This window comes from Amyelois transitella, chromosome 25, assembly GCF_032362555.1.
Source record: "Amyelois transitella isolate CPQ chromosome 25, ilAmyTran1.1, whole genome shotgun sequence".
Classification (NCBI taxonomy): Eukaryota; Metazoa; Arthropoda; class Insecta; order Lepidoptera; family Pyralidae; genus Amyelois; species Amyelois transitella.
Window position 1 is genome coordinate 126,900 of NC_083528.1, and position 26,853 is coordinate 153,752.

At 41.5% G+C, this 26,853-nt stretch overlaps 2 protein-coding genes across 12 annotated transcripts in view; one reads left to right on the plus strand and one right to left on the minus strand.

Annotated features, from left to right (window-relative positions):
* Nucleotides 1–310: 310 nt before the first annotated feature.
* On the minus strand, nucleotides 311–18,871 carry LOC106139466 (zinc finger protein 649). 11 transcript variants are annotated; one of them, XM_060951616.1, is made up of 13 exons: nucleotides 18,714–18,871; nucleotides 13,822–17,466; nucleotides 12,041–12,257; nucleotides 11,858–11,961; nucleotides 11,219–11,673; nucleotides 10,836–10,977; nucleotides 10,546–10,633; nucleotides 9,968–10,088; nucleotides 9,337–9,433; nucleotides 5,252–5,488; nucleotides 4,754–4,888; nucleotides 3,554–4,552; nucleotides 311–2,638 (listed from the first exon to the last, which is right to left on the minus strand). In XM_060951616.1, the coding sequence occupies exons 3-12, from the start codon at nucleotides 12,146–12,148 to the stop codon at nucleotides 4,453–4,455; spliced, it is 1,587 nt and encodes a 528-aa protein (XP_060807599.1). In that variant the 5' UTR covers nucleotides 12,149–12,257; nucleotides 13,822–17,466; nucleotides 18,714–18,871; the 3' UTR covers nucleotides 311–2,638; nucleotides 3,554–4,452. The 11 variants fall into 11 exon arrangements, with proteins under 11 accessions (XP_060807599.1, XP_060807594.1, XP_013196373.2 ...); XM_060951611.1 differs by having other exon boundaries at nucleotides 10,836–10,983; nucleotides 13,837–17,466; nucleotides 18,714–18,869; XM_013340919.2 differs by having other exon boundaries at nucleotides 4,423–4,552; nucleotides 10,836–10,983; nucleotides 18,714–18,869.
* Nucleotides 18,872–18,921: 50 nt separating this feature from the next.
* Nucleotides 18,922–26,853, plus strand: part of LOC106139460 (uncharacterized) — a 59,199-nt gene continuing 51,267 nt past the window's right edge. Inside the window, exons 1-2 of the mRNA XM_060951442.1 lie at nucleotides 18,922–19,196; nucleotides 19,701–20,712. Coding sequence (XP_060807425.1) covers nucleotides 20,672–20,712 — 41 coding nt within the window. The 5' untranslated portion in view covers nucleotides 18,922–19,196; nucleotides 19,701–20,671. The remainder of the gene's footprint in view (nucleotides 19,197–19,700; nucleotides 20,713–26,853) is intronic.

Genomic DNA, 26,853 nt, shown 5'->3' on the forward strand with positions numbered 1-26,853 from the left:
GTAGTAACCCAACTAACGGTTATCGCCACCATCAGTTGCCATAAGTTTCACAGAAAGATACACAGAAAATACGCCTGTTAGCAGAAAACGACACATAATTTCTATAGTTACGTTAAGTTCGATTTCTATGGGGAAGACTTAAAGTAAGTGGATTAATTGCGAAAGAGACATCACCTTAATTTAAAAATACTTAATCCTTATCATACACTCCGATTTCAGAAAGAATTCGAGAAAGGATAACACTGTTACATATCAAAACATAATCTTAAAAAAAGTAGATAGGGCTGACTCAATAAAAATACAATTTCATTTGACATTTTATTTTCCGATTTCAGCTCATTTGAAATAGGTTGTTTGACATTATTTTCTTAATACATATAACAATGATTGTGCGCTCTGTGCCAAATTAAAGGTTCTGTATGATTAAAACGCACGAAGATTTAGCTTATGTATTGGACGTAAGCCATTCAAACTTGTATTTACAGGACATTATATACAACTAAGTACTTATATTACTATTTTGTAAAGGCCTTCACTCTCTTCTAGAGAATTCAATCAATCACGAACTTTTGTATTACGTATTTTTGTATAATGGTGTAAAATAGCCACGTAACATAAGAACAAATATTTTCCCACATCCATCTCTTTAAATGACAAAATATAAGAAATAAACAACATCTAATTCGTTGCCTTTCTTATTGTACTTCGCAGCACGTCTTTACTCATAACGGGTTCGACAGTTCCTGCAGGCTAACTCCGGCCACTAAGAGTACGAAGGCCCTTTAATTTAATAACTACCTACTAAACATATCACATGTTGAGGCACTTGTCGCATCATCCTTATACAAATATTAGCTGTTCGTTATAAATTGATCACAGCTATAAACTAGAGAGGATTTTTAAACAGGGGTATTTGAATATTACCATAAGTTATAGAACATTAAATACTCAAAATTAAAATTGGTACTTAAAATTCGGCGTACGTATTATACGTAACATTGGTACTTTAAATTAATAGCTGAAGAGACAGTAAAAAATATTTTTCATTTCACAATTCTATGAAGAGTTGATCAAATCCTTAAAAATCCACTCTGTAATTCAATTATCAAGTAATTTTTTTAAAGTATCGAACCATTCGTTTGTCTCCCCACTGTCTTGAGAGCCAGGCAGAAATAAAAAGGTACACCTGAGAATACCCACCTCAAGATAGCTCAAGATTGGATTTCGCTTAAACAATCATTGGTTGTTGTATATGGGTGTGTTGTTATGTTGTGTATGGCATGTTGGGTATGGCAAAAGAAGCACGAAAGCAGAATAAATGCAGTGGAAATGAGAGCGTTAAGAAGTATGTTAGGTGTGAAATTGAGTGACCGGATAAGGAACAGCGTGATAAGGGAATGTTGTGATGTGAAAGAAGATGTAGTTACAGGAATAGAAAAGGGTATGTTGAGATGGTTCGGTCATGTGGAGAGGATGAATGAAAACAGGTTGACTAAGCAGATATACATGGAGAGTGTGGAGGGAAAGGTCGGGGTGGGAAGACCTAGACGAACATATCTTGATCAAATTAAGGACGTCCTGGTAAAGGGTCAGGTCAAAAGTGCCGAGCTTGCATGAAGAGAGTTATGAATGTGGATGAAGCAAAGGAAGTATGCAGGGATCGTGGCAAGTGGAAAGAGGTAGTCTCTGCCTACCCTTCCGGGAAAGAGGCGTGATTTTATGTATGTATGTATGTAATCATTGGTTATCAAACTTGAAAAGAAATTCTGTTTGCAAATCTGTTTGCGATATCCAAAAGCTGCTTTTTACACATTTGCTCATTTTGTACCTGTGCCTTACCACCCAGTAGGGTGTGGGGTGACGTATTTGAGCAAGTGGAAGTTGGGTGTCAGTTCTATAAACTAGTACTATAAATAAATCTGTGGTCACGGTTTGACACCGTCTTGAGGTAAATAATCTTCGTTTTGAAAGCAGATGCATACTTCCAAGAAACACTTAAGTTTTTACAAATAAATTATTTGATTTAATAAAGTTAATTGTGAAAAAGTACATTTCTATAAAGATACTTAAGCTTATTTACGAGGAACATGTTGCGTATTTACGTCGCTAGGGCAGACAATAATTATACATTTTACACTTACTTTGTGCAATGAAAACAACATATTTGAGAGACTAAAAAGTGTCAGTTGCTGTATGAGGCAAAATTTCTATTGTTTAGTATCAAATATTAGTTTAATTGTATCACAAAAGTGAAATTACATTCTTTGACATCAGGGCATCCTTATGTTATGGTTACTTATTGGTTTAACAATGTAAACATTAGATTTAAACAACGTAGCTTTGATAACGTAGGAACCTAACCAGTTAGGATCGCGGCTGCACATTCAGTTGTCTAAATGTGCGCAGATTTCTTCACTATGTTTTGCCATTTAGGACTATTGGCTTTGTATATCCCGCAACGGAAATAGACGTTACTATATGTATATATTACTATTCTGGAGAAGAGCCCGGGGTACGTCCTTGACCATGGACAATGGATTGGGTGAATTAGGTTTTTACACGAAGTATCCTGTATCTTACAATATATATATTTACATGAATCACATCGAAGTTCAGTCTAATTGATTTGGGGTCCATCCTGGAAAATAAATAAAAATTGGTGTTAAAAGATGGCAATTATTTACGACATAAGCTCTATGGAGGGGAACCGAGCCGAATGGAAACATCAATTATTGAAAATATACGAAATGGATGAGTGGGACATGTCATATTTATTAAAAATTTATACATTCCCTGTTGCTAGAACTTCTCTGTTCTGAGAACCTCTTATTCCTTCTGGCTTTAATCGGGGTATCATCTGGCCATACGGAGCGCGCTTTTTGAAAATAATCCTGGACTGGATAAGTCAGATTGTGACCCCACGTCTGACCTCCGCTAACTCGCCTGCAAAGTCACCTTTTACGACATCCAAAATGATGTCTTAATGGTTAATCCCAGTAAAAGCTTCTGTGCGGAGAAGCCCTGAGTGTGCGTTATACGATATACATGGAAAATATTTAAAGTGGTCTTATTATAAAGTGCCGAAAACTACACGGAACAAAATTAAAGTTCACTCATTCATAATGTACATACAACGCAAGTTGCTGGTGCCACTTTGGTAAATAACTTTATCTTATTCAGAGGTCAGAAGTCTTGAAAACAATACGTGTAGCCACATTTGATGAATGGCACTTTGGGTTAGGCATGTACTGTATGTATAACAATAGTATATTAATGACAATTTTTAGACCATACTATTGGTAGAAGACGCCAGTTTTTATGAGTAACAAGTTGCCAGCTTAGAAATTCGAATTTTGGTTCCTTACGCAGTCTGAGGGTACATTAAGAAATTCCCGAAATTCCAGAAATTAACGATATAAATCAATCAATACTTGCGGACCTGTAGAACCTGTGGGGTTTATGAATACTTATTTTTCTCATCATGGTGCAGTGCTATGTGTGCCGCTAAATGCACGTGCTCTTGAGATGCATGGAGAGCAGTCCCACTACTCACTGTTCCTGCGTCACACAGTGCCGTGTGCCGCTAGATGCACGTGCTCTTGAGATGCATGGAGAGCAGTCCCACTACTCACTGTTCCTGCGTCACACAGTGCCGTGTGCCGCTAGATGCACGTGCTCTTGAGATGCATGGAGAGCAGTCCCACTACTCACTGTTCCTGCGTCACACAGTGCCGTGTGCCGCTAGATGCACGTGCTCTTGAGATGCATGGAGAGCAGTCCCACTACTCACTGTTCCTGCGTCACACAGTGCCGTGTGCCGCTAGATGCACGTGCTCTTGAGATGCATGGAGAGCAGTCCCACTACTCACTGTTCCTGCGTCACACAGTGCCGTGTGCCGCTAGATGCACGTGCTCTTGAGATGCATGGAGAGCAGTCCCACTACTCACTGTTCCTGCGTCACACAGTGCCGTGTGCCGCTAGATGCACGTGCTCTTGAGATGCATGGAGAGCAGTCCCACTACTCACTGTTCCTGCGTCACACAGTGCCGTGTGCCGCTAGATGCACGTGCTCTTGAGATGCATGGAGAGCAGTCCCACTACTCACTGTTCCTGCGTCACACAGTGCCGTGTGCCGCTAGATGCACGTGCTCTTGAGATGCATGGAGAGCAGTCCCACTACTCACTGTTCCTGCGTCACACAGTGCCGTGTGCCGCTAGATGCACGTGCTCTTGAGATGCATGGAGAGCAGTCCCACTACTCACTGTTCCTGCGTCACACAGTGCCGTGTGCCGCTAGATGCACGTGCTCTTGAGATGCATGGAGAGCAGTCCCACTACTCACTGTTCCTGCGTCACACAGTGCCGTGTGCCGCTAGATGCACGTGCTCTTGAGATGCATGGAGAGCAGTCCCACTACTCACTGTTCCTGCGTCACACAGTGCCGTGTGCCGCTAGATGCACGTGCTCTTGAGATGCATGGAGAGCAGTCCCTTGGCCACGAACCCGCGCCCGCACAGAGCACACACGTAGGGCCGCGCCCCGCTGTGGTAACTACCGACAAATATTAACAATTTTACAAAAAAAGTTTTAACAACTAATGGATAATAAAGGAATTATTGTTCATTTCAATAATATTTTTAAGCAAAATCTGATTAGAACTTTATTTTCAGAAAATTCATCAAAGACAAATTCAGCGAGGCTTCTCTCCGGACAGAGTCAGGTTCACTGGCACGTGGCTGAGAGTATAGTTACCGTTCGTGTATGACGAGCGTGGACCTCTGGCTGAACGCCTTGCCGCAGTGCGAGCACACGTGCGGCTTCTCCCCGGAGTGCACTCGCTCGTGTAGAGTCAAGTTGCATTTCTTCACGAAACCTTTACCGCATGTCCTGGAATAGGTACGGGGAAGTAGGATACTTTATATTTTGTTAAATTTGACTGTTATTTGTGTTAGTTTCAAAACTTGAATGTTATTTCGTTCCGAGCGACTAAAAATGTAGCAAGTTACCAATGAATTAAAAGAATATGTTATCGTGTTGCATCATTCCGGATTAATGTTGTATTATTTTATTTTATATTAGTAACATCAAATATGTATATTAAAAATAGAAGCAAAAGGTGACCTTATCACTAAAAGCGAAATCTTCCAGGTAACACAATCAGTGAAGTGGAATGAATGTGTGAAATACTTTTTTATAAAATAATGTGTTTTAAATAATATTTGATTGATAGTGAAAGTTAGCAGTCCTCACTTGCAAACGTTGGGCTTGTACCCCGTGTGTATCCTGATGTGGAACTTCAGGTGCTCCCTCGAGGACAGCGCCTTCCCGCACACGTTGCAGAGGAAGTTGCGCTCCCCGGAGTGCGCGCGCAGGTGGCGGCGCAGCGAGTTGAGGTGCGCGAACGTGCGCCCGCACTCGGCGCAGCGCAGCGCCAGCGCGCGCGCCGCCGCCTCGGGGTGGCTGCGCAGCCGGTGCGACAGCAGGTGTCTGCGGGCCCGCGATATCTATATATACTACAGCTGAGGTCGCGAATGTGCGGCCGCCTCGGGGTGGCTGCGCAGCCGGTGCGACAGCAGGTGTCTGCGGGCCCGCGATATCTATATATACTACAGCTGAGGTCGCGAATGTGCGGCCGCCTCGGGGTGGCTGCGCAGCCGGTGCGACAGCAGGTGTCTGCGGGCCCGCGATATCTATATATACTACAGCTGAGGTCGCGAATGTGCGGCCGCCTCGGGGTGGCTGCGCAGCCGGTGCGACAGCAGGTGTCTGCGGGCCCGCGATATCTATATATACTACAGCTGAGGTCGCGAATGTGCGGCCGCCTCGGGGTGGCTGCGCAGCCGGTGCGACAGCAGGTGTCTGCGGGCCCGCGATATCTATATATACTACAGCTGAGGTCGCGAATGTGCGGCCGCCTCGGGGTGGCTGCGCAGCCGGTGCGACAGCAGGTGTCTGCGGGCCCGCGATATCTATATATACTACAGCTGAGGTCGCGAATGTGCGGCCGCCTCGGGGTGGCTGCGCAGCCGGTGCGACAGCAGGTGTCTGCGGGCCCGCGATATATATATATACTACAGCTGAGGTCGCGAATGTGCGGCCGCCTCGGGGTGGCTGCGCAGCCGGTGCGACAGCAGGTGTCTGCGGGCCCGCGATATCTATATATACTACAGCTGAGGTCGCGAATGTGCGGCCGCCTCGGGGTGGCTGCGCAGCCGGTGCGACAGCAGGTGTCTGCGGGCCCGCGATATCTATATATACTACAGCTGAGGTCGCGAATGTGCGGCCGCCTCGGGGTGGCTGCGCAGCCGGTGCGACAGCAGGTGTCTGCGGGCCCGCGATATCTATATATACTACAGCTGAGGTCGCGAATGTGCGGCCGCCTCGGGGTGGCTGCGCAGCCGGTGCGACAGCAGGTGTCTGCGGGCCCGCGATATCTATATATACTACAGCTGAGGTCGCGAATGTGCGGCCGCCTCGGGGTGGCTGCGCAGCCGGTGCGACAGCAGGTGTCTGCGGGCCCGCGATATCTATATATACTACAGCTGAGGTCGCGAATGTGCGGCCGCCTCGGGGTGGCTGCGCAGCCGGTGCGACAGCAGGTGTCTGCGGGCCCGCGATATATATATATACTACAGCTGAGGTCGCGAATGTGCGGCCGCCTCGGGGTGGCTGCGCAGCCGGTGCGACAGCAGGTGTCTGCGGGCCCGCGATATCTATATATACTACAGCTGAGGTCGCGAATGTGCGGCCGCCTCGGGGTGGCTGCGCAGCCGGTGCGACAGCAGGTGTCTGCGGGCCCGCGATATATATATATACTACAGCTGAGGTCGCGAATGTGCGGCCGCCTCGGGGTGGCTGCGCAGCCGGTGCGACAGCAGGTGTCTGCGGGCCCGCGATATATATATATACTACAGCTGAGGTCGCGAATGTGCGGCCGCCTCGGGGTGGCTGCGCAGCCGGTGCGACAGCAGGTGTCTGCGGGCCCGCGATATCTATATATACTACAGCTGAGGTCGCGAATGTGCGGCCGCCTCGGGGTGGCTGCGCAGCCGGTGCGACAGCAGGTGTCTGCGGGCCCGCGATATATATATATACTACAGCTGAGGTCGCGAATGTGCGGCCGCCTCGGGGTGGCTGCGCAGCCGGTGCGACAGCAGGTGTCTGCGGGCCCGCGATATCTATATATACTACAGCTGAGGTCGCGAATGTGCGGCCGCCTCGGGGTGGCTGCGCAGCCGGTGCGACAGCAGGTGTCTGCGGGCCCGCGATATATATATATACTACAGCTGAGGTCGCGAATGTGCGGCCGCCTCGGGGTGGCTGCGCAGCCGGTGCGACAGCAGGTGTCTGCGGGCCCGCGATATCTATATATACTACAGCTGAGGTCGCGAATGTGCGGCCGCCTCGGGGTGGCTGCGCAGCCGGTGCGACAGCAGGTGTCTGCGGGCCCGCGATATCTATATATACTACAGCTGAGGTCGCGAATGTGCGGCCGCCTCGGGGTGGCTGCGCAGCCGGTGCGACAGCAGGTGTCTGCGGGCCCGCGATATCTATATATACTACAGCTGAGGTCGCGAATGTGCGGCCGCCTCGGGGTGGCTGCGCAGCCGGTGCGACAGCAGGTGTCTGCGGGCCCGCGATATCTATATATACTACAGCTGAGGTCGCGAATGTGCGGCCGCCTCGGGGTGGCTGCGCAGCCGGTGCGACAGCAGGTGTCTGCGGGCCCGCGATATCTATATATACTACAGCTGAGGTCGCGAATGTGCGGCCGCCTCGGGGTGGCTGCGCAGCCGGTGCGACAGCAGGTGTCTGCGGGCCCGCGATATCTATATATACTACAGCTGAGGTCGCGAATGTGCGGCCGCCTCGGGGTGGCTGCGCAGCCGGTGCGACAGCAGGTGTCTGCGGGCCCGCGATATCTATATATACTACAGCTGAGGTCGCGAATGTGCGGCCGCCTCGGGGTGGCTGCGCAGCCGGTGCGACAGCAGGTGTCTGCGGGCCCGCGATATCTATATATACTACAGCTGAGGTCGCGAATGTGCGGCCGCCTCGGGGTGGCTGCGCAGCCGGTGCGACAGCAGGTGTCTGCGGGCCCGCGATATCTATATATACTACAGCTGAGGTCGCGAATGTGCGGCCGCCTCGGGGTGGCTGCGCAGCCGGTGCGACAGCAGGTGTCTGCGGGCCCGCGATATATATATATACTACAGCTGAGGTCGCGAATGTGCGGCCGCCTCGGGGTGGCTGCGCAGCCGGTGCGACAGCAGGTGTCTGCGGGCCCGCGATATCTATATATACTACAGCTGAGGTCGCGAATGTGCGGCCGCCTCGGGGTGGCTGCGCAGCCGGTGCGACAGCAGGTGTCTGCGGGCCCGCGATATATATATATGCTACAGCTGAGGTCGCGAATGTGCGGCCGCCTCGGGGTGGCTGCGCAGCCGGTGCGACAGCAGGTGTCTGCGGGCCCGCGATATATATATATACTACAGCTGAGGTCGCGAATGTGCGGCCGCCTCGGGGTGGCTGCGCAGCCGGTGCGACAGCAGGTGTCTGCGGGCCCGCGATATATATATATACTACAGCTGAGGTCGCGAATGTGCGGCCGCCTCGGGGTGGCTGCGCAGCCGGTGCGACAGCAGGTGTCTGCGGGCCCGCGATATATATATATGCTACAGCTGAGGTCGCGAATGTGCGGCCGCCTCGGGGTGGCTGCGCAGCCGGTGCGACAGCAGGTGTCTGCGGGCCCGCGATATATATATATACTACAGCTGAGGTCGCGAATGTGCGGCCGCCTCGGGGTGGCTGCGCAGCCGGTGCGACAGCAGGTGTCTGCGGGCCCGCGATATATATATATACTACAGCTGAGGTCGCGAATGTGCGGCCGCCTCGGGGTGGCTGCGCAGCCGGTGCGACAGCAGGTGTCTGCGGGCCCGCGATATATATATATACTACAGCTGAGGTCGCGAATGTGCGGCCGCCTCGGGGTGGCTGCGCAGCCGGTGCGACAGCAGGTGTCTGCGGGCCCGCGATATATATATATACTACAGCTGAGGTCGCGAATGTGCGGCCGCCTCGGGGTGGCTGCGCAGCCGGTGCGACAGCAGGTGTCTGCGGGCCCGCGATATATATATATACTACAGCTGAGGTCGCGAATGTGCGGCCGCCTCGGGGTGGCTGCGCAGCCGGTGCGACAGCAGGTGTCTGCGGGCCCGCGATATATATATATATACTACAGCTGAGGCCGCGAATGTGCGTAATACGTTGCACTAAAAAATGAATAAAAAAAATACTTTTCATGTCAAAAAAATTAATATTGTTTATATACTCACCTCATATACACGAACCCTTCCGGACACAGGTCGCAGATGAACCGCTTGGAGAGCGGCGCCGGCTCCGCGCCTTCCTCGCCCACTTTGTGTGTTAAACCTGCCATTTAAAAGTACTCGTTGGGATAATATTTTGTTAAAAAATGTGTAATGATTTCAAAACTAGTTGCTGCAAGTAAAGCAACTGTGTACTTTATTCACTACGAAATTGTATTGGAGTTTTTTAATATATCTTGAAAATGACTGGATGCACTGCGTATCAACACTATCAACAGAAATATTGTATTTTAGTTTCCTATGTACTTTCGTTACAAACTTTATCAGTACACGCAATTTTCACATCAGTACATACACTCAAGAAATAATTTTCGCTCCTATTTGCCCGAAAAAAAGAGTATTGGTTTCATTGAGCGGGAGATCATTCACGGCTTTAGGATTTCGAATAGACCTCGTAATAATTCAAATTTATCAAATGACATTAATTCGAAATTAGAGTGAGGTAGGTATAAACAACATAACGAATTGAACAAAAGTAATTCATTGGACAATAGAACTTGTACTACGTACTGAGTTGCCTAAGAGTGATACAATAAGACAATAGAGTGAGTATAAGCGCGTGGAGCGCCCCACCGACCGTGCTTGAGGATCTGGTGCGCGTCGCGGAACGTCTTCTCGCACAGCGCGCAGCGCAGCGGGCGCCGGTCGCGCTCCCAGTGGCGCGCCCAGTGCGCCGCCCACTCGCCGCTCTGCAGCACCTGCCGCCACCACACTGTCACACACTGCGGGCTCTACGCTCGGGACCCTACTTCTGGCCGGCGGGCTAGCACCCTGACAATATTTCAATCTCAATTCCGTCGTTGAGCCATGCAGATGAATGTTGCCTTTCTGTCTTTTCGAGACTGTCAATAAAATTAATGGTTTGATTTTAGGTTCCCTGAAATCTACAAAGCTTGTGAAAGCCTGACAGGAGTCGCGTTAGTATAAAAATACACTATGGTAAAAGATGCACCCGGGCTCCTCTCAATAAAGTCTTATAAATTAAGTATTTATATTTCTGCTTATTTCATTTTACTCTTTCTTCACATAGCTAAGTATAAAAAATTTCAAAATGTATTTTTCAAGACAAATAAGTAGTTTCTGGTAAGGTCGTTTAATGTTGACTACTTAACATAATGAATTGTAGGCATTACTCCTACAATTCAGCACAATTACCTTCCCGCAGCGCACGCAGCGCAGCGGCCCTTGCGCGGGCGGCGCGGGCGGCGGCGCGGCGCTCGCGTCCGCGCTTACCGCGTGTTGTCTGCAAGGCACACCACATGTTTTTCATTATTATGGGACGTTTCAAAATCAACAATATCAAGAGGTAAATTCAAGCTTTTACACAAAACAACTACTTGTAAAAGAACCCAAGTTTTGTAAAGGAACTTTAATTATATTAGATTATAGTAAAACCTGCACTAGCTGAAAGTGCACATTTTGTTAGCCAGAAGATTATACTTCACTTATAGTGCTGCAGCATGTCGGAGCGGCTGCACAGTTGCAGGAAACAGATGCAGCACTGGAACACGTCCTCCGGCTCCTTCTTCACCTCCGGAGGCTCCAGCAAATCTTCTAGATGCTCACGCTTCACTTCTATGTCTTTACCTGAAACTTAAGTTAGGAAAGTTGTTTTAATAGTACAGTACCAGAGATTACTGTAATGCACATTAATGATCTTTTAGCTAAGAATGCCAAGAAAATACTTGTCCTCTGTGTGCAGTGGAAAGTTCTTGTCTTGGAATAAAGGTTCAATTCTCAAAAACAAAAACTTAAGTTCAATTCCTCAGGTGGGCAATGAATGTATGATAATACATATTTATTCAGGATCAAAAAATCTGTAACCCACCTTTATTATTTTCCACACCAAATTCAGCGCCCTCTGGCAATTCACTTATAAGTACATTCCAGTCATTCAACTTAGGCTTCTTTTTACGGCCCCGCTTCTCTACTTGCCCGTTCACTTCTCTCTTACTCTTTTTCTTCTTCTTGAGATTAAGCAGAGATATATTATCACTATTATCTGATGGGATATCGGCGTGGTCATTGAAGTCATCATTGACATTATCATTTAATGTGCTAAAATCCTTATTGTTATCTGATTCTACAGCAAGCTCTTGTTTCACAGGCTCCGGTGAATCTGGAAACGGCTCCTGTTTGACTTTGACAGAAACAGACAAACTGGACGGCTCACTGTCTGTCTGAGTGCCTTGATCACAATTTCTAACTCCGCTTACAGATGTTGCTAGAGTTATGTCAACAGATTCTTTTACCTCATAATCTACTGATAGCATAGATTGTAACCTGGAAATGCAAAAAATTTTGATTGGTTAGTTGAAACCTCTTACGTTAGTTAAACCTTCACAATATGAGTCTGACAGATTTATAATATTTATTTAATAAAAAGAAAGGTTAAGGCATGCATATGCTATGTATGGAAATCGCAAATTATTTACTATTTACTAAGATGACCGACATGGTTACCAACCTTTTTTGAACTTCAATTGTTTCATTACAAAACTGATAAATATCGTTAACCTTGCAGCTACACTTGTCGCATATCTTCTGAGGTAGCCGGTCATTCTTGAACACCTGTCGAAATAGAGATTTATGAGATCTAAAAGGTTAAAATAACAAAAAGCAAAATAATAAAATCAACTTAACTTTTTACCTTTATAGGAAGGTATAGTGCCATTTTTAAATATAATGCGGTTTCCTCGTCAAATATATTGTTATTCACATACTTTGTCGAACAACACAGGCGACAAGTATCATCCATTATTTATGAGATTAAATTGTAAGCCCTACGATATTTATTCCAATCTGAGGAAGTGACAGATGATTCGGCCATTTGTCAAATATTTGACCTTCTTCGTCTCGGTGTTGCCCTGTAATGAAAGAGTATTATTGAAGACCGAAATTTAAATGTAGTATTGAAATGTATATATATAGCGTAGAATACTGAAAACCCGAATAGAGGGTGGGTGGACGCAGACACGAGGGCGGAGATGGAGAGACGCTGCGCCAAACTTTTGATTAATGAACAGAATGTTTGTAAAGTTAACTTACTTCTGTTAAATTGCAGACATTCAAAACATTGAAAAGCCTAACAAGTGGTTTGGGTTGAATGGATTATATTATTAAACTTTTATAAATATTGAGTCTATCTATAGTGATATGTACACAACAGTACTATACTAGCAAGATTTGGCTCTAATTATGGATCAATATGGTAATACAAAAAATACGAAGGCATAATAGCATTGGTCAATAAATTAGCCATCAACTTATTCCATCAATAAACAAAAGACTAAAAAAATGAATATGCAGGAACAAGTTGCTGTCTATTGTTCCTTATTGATCTCTCTATTAATATTAATAATAATTAATATAATCCAAAAAATAAACCAATGAAATATACGAGGTGTGTTCAAAAAGTATCGCGAATTTTGTGTTTTTTCAAAAATTATTTATTTATTCATGAATATTTATTTTGTCCCCTTCAAAGTAATCCCCATGAGATATTATACACTTGTGCCAACGGTTTTTCCAATCTTCGAAGCACTTCAAAAAATCATTTTTTTTTATCTTGTTCAGCTCCTCCTTCGATGCCGTCTTTATCTCGTCAAGCGTAGCGTAACGTCGTCCTTTCATGGGCCTCTTCAGTTTAGGGAACAAGAAAAAGTCACAGGGGGCCAGATCTGGAGAATACGGTGGCTGCGGCATCATTAGTGTGTTGTTTTTGGCCAAAAAGTCGCGCACAAGCAACGATGTGTGAGCAGGGGCGTTATCGTGGTGCAAAAGCCAATTTTTGTTCTTCCACAAATCCGGGCGTTTCTGGCGGATTGCTTCGCGCAAATTGCGCATAACTTGCAGGTAATATTCCTTATTGTCCTCAGCAACTTCTCTAACGGTGATTCGACGATTGGCCAATACCATTTTCTCCACTTCATTAATTTTTTCGTCTGTTGTTGAAGTGCTCGGGCGTCCGGCACGCTCTTCGTCGTTCACATCTTCTCGGCCTTCTGAGAACATTTTGTACCACCGATAAACGTTGCTTCGGTCTAAGGTAGCTTCTCCGTATGCCACAGTCAACATTCGGAATGCATCCGCGCACTAAATTTCGTTTTTCACACAAAATTTGATACAGGTTCTTTGATCCATTTTTTTGAATAGGTAAAAATCGAAGACGATCCAAAACACGTGCAAGCAAAGCAGCTGTCAACAATTAAGTGAACATTCAAAATGGCCGAGCTTGTCGGCATAAGTGAGAGACATGAGTACCAACATAACGCCACAAAAAAATCGAAATTCGAATATACGTAACCCGCGAAAATTCAAAATTCGCGATACTTTTTGAACACACCTCGTATACTTTAATAAAAGCACTTAAATAAAAGTGTAATTGTATAATCCCGAACCAAAGTAGAAAGAAAATATGAGACAAATTACTTTTCATATATATACCGAATCAAAATGGTATTACTTCCTGAAGCAAAGTTCTTTTCAGGCGTAGGTGTTCGATAAAACTGTCAACTTGTACTTATCTTTATCATTATCGTGCGCCTTCAACAAATAAAGTCTAAAAAACGAGATAAAGTGTGTACTATTGTAACAATGACGCGAACACATTTCTTTTCAATCTAATAAAACTGCACAAATAATTATGTGGCATCATTTTATGTATTAAAGAAAATTAACCTTCCAAAAATTTCTATTCCTACTAAGTACAGTTATAAAAGTAATAGTAAGTATGTAAAACGCTAGAGTGCCTACGTCCTGTGGCTCTACCCGCATACACATTAAAATCCTCCTAACTTCCCTTCTCACGGGAATTCTTGGAAATAGCTCGACTACTAAACATCCTACACCTAACTAGATAACTTTCAAATTTCTCTTAACCCATCAGTTTTTTTGGACTGTGCATTGATAAGTCAGTCATCAGTCAGTAGGTGTCCTCTATTATATATGTAGATAACATGAAATATCCTGATTTTCTAAATTTAGAATGAATGAATGAATGAAAGTTTATTAGCATCACACAATTATATCACTTAAGTAATTATTTAAAGTAAAAACAAACAGTTTCTTAAATTGTAATACTAATCCGACGTCCGTACCTATAAAGTAAATAATCTGACAAAAGGTCAGGTCAAGAGTTTACGCAACCGAGCTTGCATGAAAAGACTTATGAAAAAGAGAGAAGAATTTGGAAAAAGAGATGGAATAATGCAGAGATCGTAGCAATTAGAAAGATATCTCTGCCTACCCCTCCGGGACAAAGGTGTGATTTCATGTGTGTATATATTTTTATCATTGATGATTCTAATCAATTCATGAAATGATATTCTTGCGTTACGTTGCGTTAGTGACTAGTTGAAAGACAATGTACAGTCAAAACTCTGTACGCAAGGAGAAACTTAATTTATTTTGTCTGTTGTCTGAAGAAAAATGTACGAAAACACTATGACAAAATATTCAAAATACCTAGCGAGTCCGAAAGTTTACTTCAATTCTAATTTGAATTTATTAGTTAATAATAAGTATTCTAATGAATAATACATTGAGAGTCAGCAATATGATGAAAGTTGGTAAGGGTGTATGACACACATACGTACGTATGTGTGTGTGTTTGTTACTCTTCCATTAAACATTTCTAAACGGATTTTCAATAATAAATTAAAATATATAAAAAAATAGAAGCATAATATATAATAGAAATAATAAAGCCGAAACTACTAGCTACTTCTTACAAGGTCACTAAATTTGGCTTGAATTATGCATAGGCGACCTGTCACTATTTGAATCTTATTTTATTTCTACGTCGCAAGGGATACAGATTTAATTATTATTTATATAAGTACTATAGGTATAAAAAACATACGCATCTACTTAAACGCGAGACGATTCTTGTCTTTACATGTCTTTTTCTTGTATTTGCATTTACAGCGCTAAATAAAATTCCCACGTGCGTAATTTCTCCGGAAAAAGCTTTTAAAATAGTATTAAAAAGTAAGTTATTTTGTTTTAGGTTTACGTTAACAGGTTCAACGTGTTATCGCAATTTCATGTGAAAAATTATCAGGAACCAGCAGATATCAGAAATGGGTTCAGGTGTGGCTGCTATCAGTGATAGGGGTACCTACGCACGATCCAATTTCGGAAAATTGAAGTTTGCTGTAAAGTCAGTGAACTTATTCTGTTATTACAAACATATTATAACAAATGTGAGAGCAGAGACTAGATACTCGTACAATATTCACATGCTATTCCAAATTCATAAATCTTTTCATGCTGGCTCGGCGGTTTTAAGTCAAAGAAATAATTTACTTGACCTTTCATCAGACTGACAAAATATTGAAAGAAAAAAAACGTATACATTTTTCTACCTTTCTTCTTATTTCTTTCAGTGTATCATGAAACATAATTTTATAAAATTATTTCGTAAAATGTAAAGTATCATGCAAACAGTCTAAATACTGAAGTCAATAAATATGAAAGTATTACTAGAGATAATTCTATCAATAAGTAGAGACTGCAAAATGAAAAAAATCGTGTCAGTGTTTTACAAATACTACTGCGGCCATGTGCATTACCTCTTTCTAAGTTAATTACATTACTTTGATTGCTAAAAATCATGATGAGAATTTTTTTATACTCAGGCAATTTGATCTAAGTAATATGAATTATACGGAGATTCAGGGAGAGACTAACTTTTAGCTTAAAATATGAAAAAGTTTCTTAACCATTCTTTTGATGGACTCTTACAATCTACACAGAAAGACAAGCAGTTATTATAATTCTTTTCTTCACTGATAAAGCTTGCAAATTAAGATTATGTTTATGTCTTTACTCACCTTTTATAATTTATAAAAGATTAGATTAGGATCACTCCATGAGAAAGAAATGGAGTAGTCATAATCTAAACAACCGAAAACCACATAGCATTAAATGGAAACGTCGGAATCGAAAGACTATACCGGGTTCGTTCGAGCTTAAAGATCGCATCAAGAGTACATCTTGCATGAAAAAATTTAAGTAGGTATGCAAGGATCGTAGTAATTACTCTTGCTCTCTGCTTCCTTCTATGAGAAAAGGCATAACTTTATGAATTTATGGAGAATGAGTACTTAAATAAAGTGGATATTACTATTATCCTTTTTGTTGTCTTCAACGATACTTCGGTAGTACTCCTCCTGCTATGTTTGGAAATGTATTCAGTACAATGTTCGCTTACGTAAATCTCTAAAATCCTAATACCTATACATAATACCTAGCAACATCCGTTGACTTCTGCGACTCGTTTAATCTAAATCATTTTGGATTTGATTTTGATTGCACTAGCTATAAGTATTTTAACCAATATAGTCAGCTTGTAACTACAGACTACAGGTTGGAGAGCAAAGGGAATATGATATTAAAGCCCAAAATATACGTATTGTAAGCTTTGTGCTGCTCTGATCTATTTGTATATGGATGATGTATCGATCAACTTACATTAAGAGTTTCAGCTCGAATATTTCTTGACCACGTAAATAAATAACATGGGGAATATTAATATATTTATATATATTATAATAAAATAAAAGGAATAATAGCTGGAAAACAAAAGAACACTCTATTTGAAGATACGTGTCATGAAATACACTGTGTACGTTATACTATGACCTAAAAAACTTGCCTTGAGCCTGTATGATACGACATGGCCGTACCTATCAGTGCCACGATGCCTGCTTAGATTGATACCAGTGGCACACAATGTAATTCTACATATGAGAAGATAAAACACATGAAACTCCATAATCGATAGCGACAACCTTGAAACATCTGATAAACATAAGATGAAAATCGATGCCATAAACTTGAGAGTTAACTTTGCAATCGAGTAAAACGAGCGCCACATACGTTGAACTCTGGCTTAACTTTAACCCACATAACAAAGTTCAATGTAAACACAATACGGCAGAAGTTTCCGAAGTTTCGGTTCACGGCCGCGAGGCGTCCGGGCGCCGCCGATGCCTCCTCGGTCACCCTCGATCACCCTCTCCCCCTAGCGACCGACTTCTCTCGTTCCAGTAAAACTTCTTTTCTGTGAGCCTGCTGTCATGAAAATAAGAGTTTCTGTTTATTATTTAGATAATCATAATTAAGTATACTTAATTCTTTAGTAATTTACAGTTTTTGTTTGGTGATTATACTTTTGGTGTTTAAAATTACATAGTTACAAACATCGTGACTCCTATATCTTTCCCAGAGGGGTAGGCAGGGCAGGGACTACACCTTTCCACTTGCTACGCATATTTACATTGCTTCTTTCACATTAATTGATCTTTTTATACAGGCTTTTTGTTTTAGGATAGGTAGAGTACGCTATGTAGGTATAAGATTTTTTTAAATAAGAAAGACTAGGCTGCCTGTTCAGCTATTGGTTTATCTTCAGCTAAGGTAAATGGGAAATTATAATACATAAATTTATTTAGACATGATCGTAGGTATAGTAGTAGTACATTAGTATCTTCTGATCGTCTTAGTAGATTCCTTTTTTATAAATTATATTAAGTATCCAGTAAGTAGAATTTAAAGTTCTTGTAATGGTATCTAAACACAATTTACCTTCTACCCAAGAAGAAGTTGAAGAAAGAGTTGGTACATTTTCCAGGCAACTTTCTGAAAACCTTCATAAACTTTATTGGAAGTTATACATCGATACTAATACATACAGCATAAAAACAGAATTGACCCAATCAATAAGAGCTAAAAAAATTTTTGTAGGTAAGTATATCTGTCAGCGCCTATGCCAAATGATCGGTATTATTATGAAGTTATGAAGATGAAGGTTAAAAATGTTAAAATATTATGTTAAAATCTTATGCTTTTGATAAAATTTCCATATCTATGAGTACAAGTAAATGTTTTACACCTGTCTATAAGTGTTCCAGAAAACACACACCTCGTGCCTTATCAAATGACACCGTTTGATATGCGTCTTTGTCACCTTATCTAAGTATCATGTCGAAATTGTTCCACGTATCACGTCCCTCCAAGAGTATAATACTTGTAACTATTTTCTCAATTAAATATTACTTACTAAAGCAATATAAAGCTACCCAAATTAATTAACATAAAATAAATTATTTTAATATTTGAAACAAAATAAATTACTTACATAAGGTTAGTAATTGTAATCGTTATCATGAGAATGATTAATCTTAATCAAAAAATATACAAGCTAGCATTGCCATGCCTATCTAGCATGGCAATGCTAGCTTAAATATATTTTTTTTCAAAATTGGCTGGTAATGCGTTAGATTACGTAAGTTATGAAAATTGTCATTATCTGTTACCTAGATATAATGTCATTAAGGTATATCTCCATTGTAAACAATATGATTGTGGTGCTCTCGCTGCAGATAACGGAGTGATGGCAGCGGCCACGCACGGCTGTGGAGCCCGAGCCTCCTCGGGTGCGGGCTTTGGGCTGCATCGCTCGATAGACACCGTCACCGACACCTTATCGCCGATACCTTGCCGATTGGTGGACTGGAGTGTTTGCGAAGCCGATAAAACCTACGGGAACCAATCGATATCCTGTACAAGCGAATCTTATCTTTATCATGGTGGACATTCGTACCTCGTGGCAGTTCCCCGATATCATATCTAGAGATATGATCGAAAGTATAAATATGAGCTGATCGATCGATCGGGTCTCTATCGAAGTGTGTGAATCCAATTGACTGTGGTGTGGAACCCAGCGTGATGAGTGTTTCTGTCCAGGGCCCAGGAGATGGCCTCATCGCCTTCACGGTAACTAGCTGATCCCTGTGCCGGTAATTGTATCGTTTCATTAACAGTTATAATAGGTATCTTAAACTTTCAAATTAGACATTAGCATTACCTATTCAAATAAATGCTGACGTTGCATTTATATTTTTATTGAATTTATAAAGCTTAAAAGTTCAATTTATGATAATGAATTAAAATAATTCTATTTTTAACCAAAAACAAAGTGATTACGTAACAGCATATGGTATCTCATTGCATGTCACATGTGTTTTCCGCCACCACATGATTCCAGTAGCAGAACATTATAATTAAGTACTAAATTTATCCTCTGTTACAATATAGATCAGTGAGTAATATTCGTTTGAGAGTTATGTAGAACCGTTGACGCGACAGGGAAAAGCGGTGCTCTTATCAGAGAACGTTAGCCGCACCTTTTAGTGGTGATAGCGCAGTGTGCGACTCCATATGAAGTGTGTACGCTTCAGCAGTCACACTGTATAAAACCTAGCAGATATTCACATAATAACTTATTTTCTTTTTCTTTCCAGGATTCTGAAAGTCGGTTAGTTAGGCTGTACGTCTGAGTTGGACAGGGGATCTTGACAGTTTTACACTGCTGCCAGATCTATCTTTCCAGCTCATACGAAGAGTCACTTCACGACATCAAATGAGACAAGAATCAAAGAGGAGTCCAGTAAAGATCAAAATGCTGTTAGCGTGAAGGATTAAGTGGAGGTGTGATCTCTTCACTTTTTTTGTTTAAAGTGAGATTCAACTCCTCCAACTTAATCCTGAACTGCACATTCATCACAGACGAGGCGATATCTACCTATTTTCAAATATATATAATTGGGATAATTTATGAAAATATGTTTGTCTTAATAAAGTAAACTCACTTTTTTTATAATAAGTAGTTTTATTGAGTTTTAACCTTCCTCTGCTTTAACGATATAACATTAAAGAATATGAAGATCCAGAAATAAAATATATTAAATACATATTTTATTATCATTTATAATTCAACTAGGTATATCCAAAAATTATCATCAAATCTAAATAATATGTATGTAGTAAACTTAAACTTTGGCGCTAGTGAGCTCTCTGTTCAAGGAGTATTATGAAAGACCTAACGTGGCATAGACTAGTGCGAAGTGCATCACAAATCACTAAAAAAAAATCACAACACCCAAAACAAAAAATGGGCAAAAAAATGTTGGTAACACCGGTGCGCTAAAAAAGCTTGCAAACTTCACGCACCTAACCTGCGCTGGACATCGACTCGTCCGTATCTCTAAACTCTGGGAAAATGTATATTGATTTTTCAAAGAAAAGTCAACCGATGTAACAAAACACCGTTCGCGAAGTGTTTATACGCGTTTAAAACCGCCGTGGTTGATGTGCAGTGTCGTCGAAATGGTGCGACGGTGTTTCACGTCGCGTTTTGAGTGAGATCGGAGAGAGTGTTGCGTCGCTCGGCCGACGGCCCGGAGCCCGGCCGCGGCCAGGGCCTGGGCGCGCCATGGACGCCGGCGCTGCTGACCCGCTGCGAGCGGCCAGGCCGTGAGTATCAGTCCCGTCTGCACCCGCTTCCCGCGGCGGCGCCTCGCCCGCGGTCTTACGTCGTGGATTATTTCGGTCTCCGTGAGCCCATCCGATGTTGCGAAACGTCCCGTCCGCGCTCGGTTCTCGCTCGCAGAGCGGACATTCTCTCGCACGGCGTCACGGCCTCGCGTTGCGCCATTTCAAAACGGTCGCATCGTCCGCGCGAGCGTGAGCCTGCGAGGACACGGCGACGGAGCGCGGGCAGGGCGCCGCCGATAGTGATCTGGCAGCGCGGCGGTCGAGCGTGACTGCCTGCGCCTGGCTCATGCCCGGTTCCACTCGTGTGTATGAATGACTTGCTCGGACGGCCGGGTCATAAATCAGAATCGTGTTTACAGTTTTTGCGGGCCGCACGAAACCTGTCGCGCTGCCCTTTGTCTCGGGGCGGCGCGAGAGGCGCGCGGCCCGTCCTCGGGCTCGCCGTGGCGCTCACGAAACGCCCGAGTGAGTTATGGCTAGGTGCATATATGTGCACTACACATACCTAACATACGCGCCTACCTATCTATAGCTATGTGCAAGGCTGCAAGTACCTACCTACTCAAACAAAGCATTTTGCCCACAAATCCATATTGCCACCTTTTCGCGTCATAGGCCCTATATCTTTGTGAGATTTCATATGTTTAGTTGTCTGTAATAGTAAGTAACATATAGTAAATAATGGTAATCAAAACATATGTGAATGTCAATTGATTTTTCAGTGCCCTTTTTGAGGTTAGTTAGTGATTGTGAGTTGAGAATTTATCTTGCAAGCTAGTTCATTGACAGACCAGTGCAAATAAAGTTGGAGGATTGTAGATTAGTGTTGAGTGTTTAGTTGAGTGCCGGTGGTGCAGGATGGTGTGTGTGCTCCGAGCCGTGATTAAAAACCAATTCCAAGTTGATAGCATATTGAACCATTTCAATTGAGTGATTTTATGTGGTGTGAGTGTGAATAGGACACGGCCTGGAGGCCGGCTTGCCTGCGGTCCATGAGAACACTGCCGTCCTCATGATCAGGTCTGTGGTACTCAATTAACACTTGGTTTACCAACAAGTTTGAACACATGGTTTCATCTGGCAATAACCATGTTTTACTCTTTCATCAAAAGAGCAAGTACATTGGCAACTTAAAGTTAAGAATACCAGAATTTGCTAACAAAATTTTACCTTGCACAAGTATGAAACACAAACTAATCACAAAAACTATTGAACATGTCCCTTTATTATGTGTAGTAAGAATACTAATCTAGTTAACTGCTTTAAAATTACAAAGCCGAATGTTCTTTACAATTTACAACAGTGATACCTCAGAAATCTATCCGTTTATTTGAGTGCCATGATCTAAACTTAATCATTGGATATTACTCCAAATACTTATAACCTCAATAAAAACAAATCTAATAAGAAAATGTGTTGTGTAATAGCATTATATGGATTTACATACACATTTGTGTGTATTATTGGGTAAACAGAGCCAATAGTCACAAGTGATCATGTTTAGTTGTTGGCTTGATGATAAAATTGATATTCCAGCTTGTCAGCCTATTAGCCAAAATTCCATCATTAAGCCATACATCTGAATGTGACCTTACAGCCTTGTCTACACATTTTGCTCTTTCTACTCTGTAAGGGATAAGGACGTAATTACATACTTTAAAGTAGAATCCCAAGTTTAAGACTTGGTGCAATTTTTGTATTGCCTTTGTTCTTAAAATCCTCGCAAAGTCAAGTTACCAGGGATATCTTACTTAGTTTGTGTTCGTAAATCATGAAGTTACTGCTTGACCCCAACAAAGTATTGACCACACGCAAACCAGTGTGGTCCATGACTTAATACTACATTGCCAAAGAAAATCTGTGTGTACAGTGGGTCCCACATATGAAATACACCCGTATATTATAGAGGTGCATATTGTTTGTGGTGGATGCTTCTACCCTGTACTGATGTCACTGTACCTTGTTAACCACATTGTGAACATGTATGTGACAGTGCTTAATTTGTTAGAGGTAGATGTGTACAGGTATTCTTTTGAAAAGGCAGACTGTATTGACCAGATGAAATAACATCGGTTCTTATTATAAAATGATGCAAACTCCTCGAATGGGTAATTTTATTTGAAGTTAGTGACATACTAAAAAAGAAACAGTTTAAATTATATAAATAGGTTTTACATAAAAATATTTCACAACAGATATGAAACAGTGCATTACAGTGATATATTATATCTCAGTTCTCTTATGCAGCTATTAGACCAACACCCTCAGTTTTGGTTTATAACTGGTTTATATTCAGCACAGCATATTATCACACCTCTTCCAAATCAGGGAAGACTCCATTCTTCCACTGGCAACATATCCAACATACTGCTTTTCACAACACAATGTTTTTTTCTATATCAATTATATGGTTACAACTTCTTAGGGAGTGTTTATAGGTTTTGCGCAATTAGATTAACTTGATGCACTAATAATGGACAGTTTCCTTGTAGTATCAAAATACCTCTTGTGTAATATAAGTCTGGTATAATTTGACATTGTTATATGTTCATCTATTTACAAAAGTATACTATGATTTTGATTTATGATTGTCGGTGATGTGAAGAAATGCACAAGTTCGATTCCACCTCAGCCATGTACTAATGCCTATTTTAGAAGTTGTGAACCTTAGTTAAAATACTAAACGATGCTCTTATGGTGAGGGAAAAATCCTAAACCTGCACATTAAGGCAACTGGATGTGTAATCATGATCGATCCAGTACAGGTAAGGTTTACTTGCAAAGGTTGTGGAGGTCAGATGGAAGTTGCTTCGTGTAATACTTGACTGAAAATCCTAACCTAATCCAGGATCCATGGTCAAAGGCATACCCCGGGCCCCTGTCCAGAGTGGTGAGGATGCAACCGGGACTAAAGCCAGATAGAAAACTATGATTTTGATTTGTGCAATGCGTGTGCAACTATTTTTGTTCTGATGCGGATGGTTTTGTCAATTGATTACAACTCTTCAAATAGTTTATCCCTGACTGGGTCTGCTGAGCCAGAAGTTGACTTGAATGTATAATAAAGTCATTTTCCCATTTATAACATGAGCAACTATGGAAGCATTACAGGCACAGTTCAAGTCATAAATATTTTTTCCAAAATGTCTAACTCAGACTGCTTTAATCTCATCAGCTGAATTTGTAACTGACAATACTCAATAATGAGATGACATCAATTTAGAGTATTAATAGCTTTACCTAATTAAAAATGAATGATAAATATTTACTTATTTATCTACATACATATATAATCACAGGCTTGATGATGGTATTGAAATTCAAATTGTGACAGGTCGCTAGCCCATATCCCCCAAAAGTTAAATCCTAAGTTTATTAGCCTTACCCTTAGTCATGTTTTAAGACATCCATGTGTAAGAGACTGAGTGGACCTATTATAAAGTGTTGGGGTGGTCCTATTATAAAGCCACCACAGGGTGGGTGTACAGACTACTTATTATAAAGAAATTCGGCTTCATCACATTATTTACTTTCTGTTGGCATTACTCTGCCTACCATTCACACTTATTGTTATCTAAATCATAAACATATTGAAATGTATATATTTTATTGATTTAATGATACTATCAAAGAAATCCCTGTCCTATAAATATGCAGCCGGACACAAACCACTGTATGTACAGAAATAAGACTGCATTATGTTATTTAAAATGCAAATCATTTGTTTTCACTCAGCTGTAGATCTCTGTGTTTATCATTGAATGCATTAATTCGAATAATTTTTCCTAAATAGATATTTTTGAAGTTAAACAACTTTTCTTTTGATTATGGAGAAAGATCCTTTAATATGATTAATTACACATATCTATAGTTATTGATTTCATATAATCTACATCATTATACATTCAAGCTGTTTTTCTACACTCTCATTGTTTTGTTAGAATCACATTTTATGCTTATCACCAACATAAATATAACATTTAAATCAATATTTTAATTTAATAACACTGTGTCAACATATTTATACTTTATATTTTACTACAGATTACGTGAGGCTCATTGACTGAACCCCGAATGTAAACAAACCATAAATTCATGACGTTTCATTCATAAAATACTTTTGAAATTAAAATAAATGTATTTTTGTGTCTAAATGAAAAACCTTTCTTTGCTTAGAAACTGTCGTGTGTACTTGTATTTCTTGTTTGAAAATTTGTTTTATTTTAGACTAGCTATGTTAATTATATGCTACTATCCTGCAGTGCAGTTTGTTACCGCTTCTGCACTGACGCTATGGAAGCAGCAGTTAACTTAGTTTGAAGTACAAATTTTTTAACGTCAACCAATAATGCTGTGTAACCAAAAGATGTGGCAATTATTAAGTGATGTTAAAATGTCCCATAAAAAAATAAAAAAAATTCGCGACTTCGTTCGCCGTAAAAGTAATAAAAGCTGACCCTTTGGCAAAAAATTTTTGTATACTTGGATTTAATTTAAACCAAGCCTAACACATCTGAGAACACCGCATTCAAACGATGCTATAGTTTTTACGTGATACAAGTAGAACTATGCACAACCATAGGTAACAGATGAAGTGATCCTATTCTTTAAAAGAGCCGGTAACCACACGTCACCAAAATATTTAATATCGCTTTTCCATACTTTTCTCATGCCTATTAAAGTCCATGCTTTACATAACAACGAGACTGCGTTTGCATACAAACAGTCGCCATTACATGCCCTTGGGATTCGCGAGCCCAATACCGACCTTTACGCGCGCCTTGAAGCGCATTCATCAATATTTACTAGAAAAGTGTTGGTACTAACGCGCACGGCCAGACGGCAACGTTAGACATTGACCTGTGACCTTTGACTACTACGTCCATGATTTGACGTTGAAACAGGACTTCATTTAACAATAAAAACCAAAAACACTTATTCACTCGCGCACTTATCATGAAATCTCAAAATAATGAGCCAATAAAAAATAATTTTGATTGGAAGGTAAATTGTAACTGGGAGACGTCTGCTAAGAAAGACTTTTTGGAATTACTGCGAGAATTAGTTTTTAAATTCTCAAACTTGAAAGTCAACCGATATTTTATTTATAAATAAGTGATATGACTATTGATGATAACATTGCATATCAACCTGTCTTAAAAAGATGGTTCTCAGTTTTACCTATTTGTAAATTTGTTTGACCTCGATTATCTCGCGTTTCGCTTAACCGATTTTGATGCGGTTTTCAGGAAGTGTTTGTTACACTTTGGAGAAGGTTAAACTAATCGACCGTTTTCTTTTACAAAAGTTATTTCTATTCTGATTTTAATCCCACGGTCAAGGTGAAATGACTTGGTAAATACCGCTTTGTCCGCGATAATTCTTTTAGTGTTACTATGACCTTATTCGGACGTGTGGTAACCCTAGCGCTGACTCTTGACTTGGGTTGGGTTGGGACTGAGTAGAATGTACTTTTGAAAACTTTAATTTTACCGCCTGACAATTTATTTGTCAGAATTATCCATTTTGGGTTTTGATGAGGCCGTTTAGGTTTTTTTATTTATTTATTTTATGGTCCGCTAACTTGCTGAACAACACATAAGGTGAGTAACATACATATGTACATTATTAATATGGCATGAAGTTGGCAAATTATAATCATGGCGTCTTGATCATAAAAGAGTAGTTCACGAGTACGCGATCCCTAAAGCGTCTTCGGTGCTCTGTGGTAGTATATACCCAACATTTCCTTTTGGTAATATGAATGATTAATCTTAAATATGCCGTGTGGTTAACTACTCCCTCCACTTATAGGCGTACGAATAAATACGATCACGTATCCTGCAAGCCATGTGAAACGTCAGTTTTTCCTTCTGCAGTATTTTGCCTTGCGGACCTTTGGCTTTATTGCAATTGCAACTATGTCAGTTTAGTTACATTACATTTAGTTTAGGTAATTCGGAATTAAATTCTGGACTCAAGTAGGCAGGTCCTGGAATAGGTGGGAAACCATGATTTGCAGGATCTATTAATCTTACTCCCTTTTATCCCTGCACATTCCCAGTTGCACCCTCCACCATAGTGCTTCGGGGCCTAGGGTCCGCTTTCCTACTTATCTTT